The sequence below is a fragment of the Mus musculus genome, chromosome 2 (genome assembly GCF_000001635.26).
Source record: "Mus musculus strain C57BL/6J chromosome 2, GRCm38.p6 C57BL/6J".
In the NCBI taxonomy this organism is placed as follows: Eukaryota; Metazoa; Chordata; class Mammalia; order Rodentia; family Muridae; genus Mus; species Mus musculus.
In genome coordinates, this window is record NC_000068.7 from 25,466,709 (window position 1) to 25,474,485 (window position 7,777).

At 54.8% G+C, this 7,777-nt stretch overlaps 1 protein-coding gene across 3 annotated transcripts; it reads right to left on the reverse strand.

Moving 5' to 3' along the window:
- On the reverse strand, positions 1–3,402 carry Ptgds (prostaglandin D2 synthase (brain)). Of its 3 annotated transcripts, none has more exons than XM_006497787.3 (8): positions 3,302–3,402; positions 2,852–3,026; positions 2,280–2,419; positions 2,125–2,201; positions 1,364–1,480; positions 1,110–1,211; positions 612–637; positions 1–123 (listed from the first exon to the last, which is right to left on the reverse strand). In XM_006497787.3, exons 2-7 carry the CDS (start codon positions 2,963–2,965, stop codon positions 618–620), a joined length of 570 nt encoding a protein of 189 aa, XP_006497850.1. In that variant the 5' UTR covers positions 2,966–3,026; positions 3,302–3,402; the 3' UTR covers positions 1–123; positions 612–617. The 3 variants fall into 3 exon arrangements, with proteins under 3 accessions (XP_006497850.1, XP_006497849.1, NP_032989.2); XM_006497786.4 differs by having other exon boundaries at positions 579–637; positions 3,302–3,401; NM_008963.3 differs by lacking the exon at positions 3,302–3,402 and having other exon boundaries at positions 4–123; positions 579–637; positions 2,852–3,041.
- Positions 3,403–7,777: the final 4,375 nt, after the last annotated feature.

The window sequence follows — 7,777 nt, forward strand, 5'->3', positions numbered from 1 at the left end:
TCTGACTTGCTTTGGACTTTTATTTCTTTGTCAAGGCAAAGCTGGAGGGTGTAGAGGTACTTTGGGGAGCCAGGGCTGGGATCTTGAGAGTGACAGAGCAAAGGAGTCCTGAGGCCAGGTCACCTGGACAAAAGAACAAGAGGCGTCAGTGACACAGCAGCACCCTTAGCCCCAGTGGGGCCCAAACAGCACTTCTGGCCAGGGCCTCCTAGAATATTCCTCCAGAGCCTATGGTCCCAAAGGCACAGTCAATGGCACTAGTGTGGAGCCCTCTGACTTGCCATCTCTATCCCTGGCCATTCCCCTTCCTGATCTTGCCCATCCTGGCTCCTTGGAGACCCCTGCTGCGGGATAGGCTTCACGGGACGGCGGTCTCTCCCCATCGCCTGGACTGTTATCCTTCTCCTCACGAGCCCTGGGCCATTGATACCCTATTTTAGCCATTGGTATTGAAACTATACCTTCTTTTGGACTGCCTCACTTGGATGCGTGTGCTTGGGAGCTGTATCCCCACCACTCCGGTCACGTGACCACTCAGTGGCCACCTATTGATGAGTAAATGGCCAAGTAGCGCTTACCATGTGACCAGCCCTCTGACTGACTTCTCTCACCTGCGTTTACTCTTGAATGCACTTATCTGCCAAGAAAGAAGCCCAGGGAAGTAGTGAGCACCAGGCTTAGACACACATTCACCAGGACTCCATGCTTCTTCCTGGACTCTAAGAAGCCTCCCCAAGGCCATGGAGAACTAGCTTTGGCTGAGCCCCCAAACTTCAGACTCCACCCACCTCTGCCCCAATCTGTCCTTTAAAACATAAAAGGTGTCTTTCTCCATCTGTTTGTTCCAGTATCACCCCTGCACCCCTAGCTAGGGGGCTGGCAGACAGGGGAGCTAGGTGTCCACCAGGAACAGGATTCCCAATAAAGGGGGCTGTAGGTAGATGTAATAATGTCGGACAGACTGACACCTCCATTTATTTCCTTGAAGCCCCCTGGACTAGCAGGTAGTAGGGCAAGGCTAAGCTCGCCCTAGTTGCCCTCACTTGCTGCAACCAGAGGCTGCACTAATCTGACTATAATTCCCTCCCCAGCAGCTTAGCCCCCCTCACCCGGTTGGGGCAGGAAAACAATGTCCTCCTCTGTGAGGCCCTGGGCCTTGCTAAAGGTGGTGAATTTCTCCTTCAGCTCGTCCTTCAGAGTCTGGGTTCTGCCTGGTAGATAAAGAACGGTCTGGTGTCAGGAAGCAAAAAGCCCCCGCCCTGCTCCCACACACCTTTGTTACTGTTCTCTAGGGTCAGGTCTTGGTCTGTTTCCAACCCCAGGCATCTCCCCTGTGCGTGGACCTGTGGGCTGGGATACCTACTGTAGAGGGTGGCCATGCGGAAGTCCTGGCCTGGGCCCTTGGTGCCTCTGCTGAATAGCAGAGCGTACTCGTCATAGTTGGCCTCCACCACTGACACGGAGTGGATGCTGCCCGAGTCTGGGAACCCAAGAAATGACACTGATTGGAACATGTGGCTCCCACATCTCCGTCCCTCTGCTCAGAGCGGGTGGCCTTTGGGGGCTTCTCTGTGGGGGGGGGTCTCAGGTCTTCTTCATCCACCTCTGCTCTGGCTGCCCTCCCTGTCCCCCCCCCCCCGCGTCCCCCCCCCCCCCGGGTGGCCACCAGACAGTTTCTAGCTCCCTGCCTGAACAGCCTGGGAACACTGTCTCCAAACCATAAGTCTTAGGGAGAGAGTAGAAAGCACTTAGACCGAAGACATCAGCAGGCTGGGTTACAATATAGCCGGAAGGCAAAGGGAATAGGGTTCTGGTGGGGAGCCAGAGCTCAGGTGAGGGGTGGAAAGAGGTCCTTGGATAGAAGCTATGAAATGTGGGTAGGATTTGGGGAATGCCTGTATGTGACCCACTTGAGCAGCAGAGTACTGGAAAATTCCATTTGGGCAGGAAAGGGACCTTGAAGAATGTGGGTGGGCCTCAGAGAGGCTAAAGTCCCCAGAGAGAGGTGGCCCCGTGTGCCTGAGGCAGACTCACAATCAGACCTGGCCTTGGATGTGCTGTGACCATTATCCCCACAATTTTGGGACAGAGGGTTGTACCCAGATAAGGAAGTGGCTCACTCACGGGGGCTGCTGTAGGTGTAGTGTCCAGGAGCCCCCGCAGGCTGCAGTACCATGATCTTGGTCTCACACTGGTTTTTCCTGTGGGTAGATTGCCCTTGAAGTAAGGGACCAAGCCCCAGGATGTCTCCCAGAATTTGCCATAACCCCTTGTCTCACCTGAGGAAGGTAGAGGTGAGATTGAGGCCGCCTTCTGTGGAGGGGGCTACCACTGTCTTGCACATATACAATACAGCTTTCTTCTCCCGGAACCAGCTTGAGTTGGAGGCGAGGCCCGCGCTGTACCAGCGCCCCAGGAACTGCGACCAGTGGATGCCTGGGTCTGCTCCATGAGCCCCTCATGGGCAGACCCTGGTGGGCTGGTCTTCCCTCCTCTGACTCCTCCCCACACAGGTCCTAGCAGCATGCCTCTCTCTCCACTCCCCTCCCTTTCTAGCAGGCTGGCTCATCGCCCCATGGAGGAGTGGGTAGCAGAGACCCCCCTCTTTCCCCAGGGTGTTGAACTCCTTGTCTTTGTCACAGCCCTCATCCTAGTCCACTATATCAGAGCATACCACATTCCTGACAGAGTCAGGTGGACCAACCAGGCTGTGTGCCAGGGTGGTTCCAGCTAGCTCCCATGCACAAGCACACAGGCTGACAGTGCCCAGAACACCCTCTTTGGTAAGAGAAAGCCTGGCTCTGGCCTGAGGGCTCTGCTTCTTTGGGTGTGGGGTAGGGGGCCTTCTCACCTTGTCTTGTTGAAAGTTGGGCTGCACTGTGTCATGGCCCTGGGCTGGGGTCTGTGGGAATCCCAAGAGACCCAGGAGGACCAAACCCATCCACAGCATGCGAAGAGCAGCCATTTGCTCAGAGCAGAGCAGGTGCCTGGGCCTGATGCCAGCAATGTGGACAAAGCAAGGAAAACTGGGCAGAAGGAGCAGAGGGCACTGTGGAGACCCCCTATTTATGAGTCAGGCTTGGCCTCCACCCAAAGCCCAAGGACTGCCCACTGAAGGCTCGTGATGTTGGTGTGAGGGAGGGTGGCTGTCCCAGCTGCAGCCTCATCTGCTAATTATGTAAGAGGTTCCAGCTGAGCCCCACACCTCCTAGAAGAAGAAACCTCTGCCTGCCCCCATCCCCAGCTCCAGAGGCAGAACTGGCTCAGACCTTGCCCACTCCTGCCGGCAAAGCCCACATACCTCACAGTGGGGATGGTGCCGGGTGTGTACTCTGGCGCTTCCCTGCTGCTGGAAAATCTAGTCACTTCCCACCTAGGGCTAAGACCTGCTTCTCACAAGCCCTACCTATCATCCCTCTCCAAGTCCCATGACCCCAGCAGGGAACACAAAGCACCATTTGTGCCTTGAACATTTGGTCCTGAAAGGCTAGCAGTCATGAGGCCATGAGGAACCCTCACCAAGATAAAGAAGCTCACGCACTCTACCCTGAAGCAAATCCAAGAACCGGCATGTTGAGTACAGCCTCCCCCGTGGTCAGCTTCTGGGGTTCACATGGTGGCCCTTTGGGCTCCCATAGAGGTGGTGGGTGGGAAGGGTGAAGCGGTGGGCTTCAAGCTACTATAGGTGAGGACAGAGTCTGTGGCTTCCTCCTGGCTTCCAAGATCTGTCTCTGGATGGGACACCAATGACCACAGAAGAGAGAGAGAGCCAGCCCACACTGCCCTTCATCCCGTCCCTGGGGCCCAGGAACATTTATTTATCCTGGGTTCTGGGGCACAGGATCATTTAACATGAACATCTGAGTGGTCTTTGTGAGGAAGGTCTCTTGCTTTCTCACTAATGTTGGGGCTACCGGAAGTGGGTAGATTCCAGAACCCCTTTACTCAGCCCACCTCAGCCCCTCCCTGCCCAGAACACTCAGCTCCATCCATGCCCAGAACCTAAGGAGAGAGGATCTGTCAGAGGGAAGCTGACCACAGAGCCCGACCCCAGCCAGGCCCAGCGGCTGATCTGGGAGTTTTCTCCAGAGGGGCTGAGGATGGGGGCAAGAAGAACAACATGCCAGGTGGTGGTGCCGCACGCCTTTAATCCCAGCACTTGGGAGGCAGAGGCAGGCAGATTTCTGAGTTTGAGGCCAGCCTGGTCTACAGAGTGAGTTCCAGGACAGCCAGGGCTACACAGAGAAACCCTGTCTCAGAAAAACAAACAAACAAACAAACAAACAAACAAACAGAAGAGCAACATGGCAAAACCTGGGAGCATCAACCTGTGTGTGGGGTCCTGTAGATGACTGAAGCAGAGTAATGGGAAGTACTTCCAAGTGTGGAAGCCTCTTGTGGTTTAGATCTGACATGTCCCCAGCACTCTGCTTAAACGTCCTCTGATGGATGACAGTTCTCTGGGGATCTGTGGAACCTTTAGGAGGTGTGGTCTCGCTGGGAGAAGTAGGTCGCTGGAGAAGGGCCTTTGAAGGTGATTTTTGGCCTCTGTTCCTGCTGCTTTCTCTTCTCCATTGTTCCTGGTTCCATGCCTCAAAATAAATCTTTCTTCTCTAAAGTTATTTCTGCCCAGATACCGTGGTTTGATTTTTCCCCCATTATTTATTTATTTATTTATTTATTTACAGCTCGATTGCTGCCCCTCTTCCTAGTCCTCCCTCCCACAGCCTCTCCCTCACCCCCACCCCTTCTCCTCTGAGAAGGTAGTAGCTCCCCCTCCCATCTCTCTCCTCCAAGGTACATCAAGTCTCTGCAGGGCTAGGCAGATTCTCTCCCACTGAGGCCAGACAAGGCAGCCCACTTAGGGGAACAGGATCCACAGGCAGGCAACAGAGTCAGGGACAGCCTGACAATTCCAGCAGTTGCAAGGAATACTGTGGTTTTTAATGACAATGAAGTAATCCAGTCCTCTTGGAAGGACCATGGCACTCAGACTGACTCTTGGTGGTTCTACTTCCAAAGTCAACCCTGCCTGGTGAGGTAGGGGCTGCCTTGTTTCCAAGCCATTATGGGCCTTTTGCTGACCACACACTCCTGTGTACCCCTTCTGGACCAGCCCCAGGACCCCACCTTACTCCGCACCCATCCACAATGCTGCTCAGGCTGGACTGCTCCACCGGAGAAGGAATGGTGCCGATCCTGGTGGGACCTTGGGTAAAGGTCACTGAGAAGGGACAGCACCCTTGGTCCTAGGCTGCCTCTGGAGGGGACAAGCTTCTGAGGTCCGTAGGCTTGCCAACCCCCACCACAGTAGAAGGCTTCTCCCCACCTAGATTTTTGCCCCCGAAGTGTCCTGTCCCAATCTACTCAATGGCCCAAGCCATAGTCATAAGGAGTGAGGTACCTATAGTCCTTTCAAATCCTCCTCTGGCCCTGTCTCCTGTCTGAGAGGGTTGCTGGTTTCATCTCCCAAGTGTGTCTTTATCAGCACCTGCCCCCTGTACCTCCCTCCTAGAGAAGCCTAAACACCTGCAGGAAGCCTTCCAGGAAGTTCAATGGAGTTCTGACTGTACTGGGGGTCCCTCCTCCCCTGCTCTTACCATCCCATTTTGAGGATCCTGGTGTCCATTTTCACTAGTGTCCTGTGAGGGAAACAAGCTCACACAGATGAACGCACAGCATGCCAGAACTCAGCCGGCGCTGTGAAGCAAGTCCCTAGGTCCCCCAGGCTGAGCCTCTGCATGCTCCTGGGTGCCAACTCTGCCACTGAGGTCTTTTCTCCTAAGTTCGTATGAGGTTGAGGGTATCTACTTCCCATGAACCATAGGACAGCTGTGTGTTAAAGCATAGCTTCTCCCCAAATCCCCTCCTGCCTCCTCTGGTGGCTCAGAACCAGGAGGAGATTATCTGAGCAGGACAGAGGTGCCATTCTGGGTCAGCAGAGGCCAATGTCACTCAGGCCAATGTCATTCAAGTCAATGTCACTCAGGCCAATGTCACTCAAGCCAATGTTACTCGGGCCAGTGTCACTCAGGCCAGTGTCACTCAGGACAGAGGTGCCATTCTGGGTCAGCAGAGGCCAATGTCACTCAAGCCAATGTCACTCAGGCCAATGACACTCAGGCCAATGTTACTCGGGCCAGTGTCACTCAGGCCAATGCCTTTATGCACCTCAGTTTCCTTATCTGTGCAAAAGGAGTGGAGCTATTCCTTCCCTGCAGGAGCTCTTGGAAGTTTGTTAAATGTGGGCCTATCAAGTCATGGGGACTTGTTCATGGTAAGTAGGGGCCTCTGTTGGGCTGAGATGAGGCCTCGGACTGTCTTCCTCCCCTCAGCCTGGTTCTGGTCAGGCCTTCCCTCTCAGCCTTACCGGTAGCATAGAAATCAAGCTGCCTGAGGATTCTCAGAAACTGAGGGCAGACTGACCTAGAGGCCCTACCCCCACCTAGTCTCAGGCCTGCCTCGCCTTTCTCCAGGCTGTCCCCAGTGGAATGAGCCTGAGTCAGCACATGGGCCACACACTACTGTTTGGCTGGGGTAAGACCTGGCTACTCTGAGCACCAGGGAACTCTTGGACTTAGCCTTGAAAGGATCTCAAGGTCTGAGCTTCCAGAAAAACAGTCCCAGCCTTGTCCTATAGGGAAGCAGATTCTGCTCTGGGGATATTCAGGACCCTCAGTGGGAGGCCATCTCTGTGACATCTCCAGACATAACTTATCCTCAAGACCTGGTGGGACCTGAGCTACGATAGTGACTGCTGGCTGAGTGACAGCAGGGGCAGAGTAAGTCCCCGAGTCCCTCAGCCCACCAGCTGCCAGAGCATAGGCCCTCTGTATTAAAAGGGCATGAGTGTGTGAGTGCACCTAGGCCCCCACCTTCTCAGGCCTGCTGTCGTCTCAGAGCCCTTCCCAGAAATGTTCCTCAAAGGGCTGTAAGTAGAAGAGTGTCATTGCCCTAGGTCACAGAGAAGCAGCTGAGTGGAATATTTTGGACTCTGAAAGTTGACCTTAGTGTGGTACCCTGGTCTTTAGCATGAGAAAACTAGGGACTGTGTGGAGGTTCCAGGCTGTGCCCACTGACCAAGCTGTGAAGGCCACACTCTGGGCTGTCTCTGAGTCTCCATTCAAGTCCACAGCCTGCTCCTCTAGCAGCTGTGTTCTGTCGCTGCTGGGCTCACCTTTGGTGATTTGGACATGGCTGTCTCTCCCTGACAAACTTCCAGGCTGCCTACGCCCTTTCTCAGCTATGTAGTGTCCAGGACCCAGAGGAAGCAGGAAGGCTGGGGTAAGATAAGTCCCTGGATTGGAGTCTCTTGTGCCAGAATGAACAGGCCAACTGCTGCTCAGAAAGTTGGGTCTGGGCAGGCAGGTTTTGGAAGTCAGGGGATCTGGTGGGACCCTCTCTTCTTGTAATGGAGTATCCAGAAAGCTGGTGAGCTGCCAGGGGGCCTGGCCTGGTCTCAGCAGGGAGCAGGCCCACATTCTTCAGCAGCGGGGCTCTCTGGGCTATCGTTGCTGGGGGATGATGTAGATGGCAGTATGGCTCTCCAAGGCCTACCCTGGCTTCTAGAAGCAGTCAGCAATCAAGACCAGAGAATAGCCTGAACAAGGCATGCCCAGGAGGGCTACAGCATCCTAAACAGTGTTCTGGAGGGCCAGGGAGACTGGGGAACAGCTTGCTCCTCTCTGGCCAGGCTGAGTCTCCAGGGCAAGATTGGCTGGCAAGGCCTTTAGTGTCCCCTGGCTCCCATATGTGGGTTCACAATAGCCACAGGGTC

What these genes read in the sequence shown, in the direction of transcription:
- Ptgds (XM_006497787.3), bottom strand. Translation starts at nt 2,965, where the DNA reads ATGGCTGCTCTTCGCATGCTGTGGATGGGTTTGGTCCTCCTGGGTCTC. An exon ending in CTACACCTACAGCAGCCCCC is followed by an intron (nt 1,481 to 2,124) that starts GTGAGTGAGCCA and finishes TTGGGTTCCCAG; the next exon opens with ACTCGGGCAGCATCCACTCC. An exon ending in CCGCATGGCCACCCTCTACA is followed by an intron (nt 1,212 to 1,363) that starts GTAGGTATCCCA and finishes TTTATCTACCAG; the next exon opens with GCAGAACCCAGACTCTGAAG.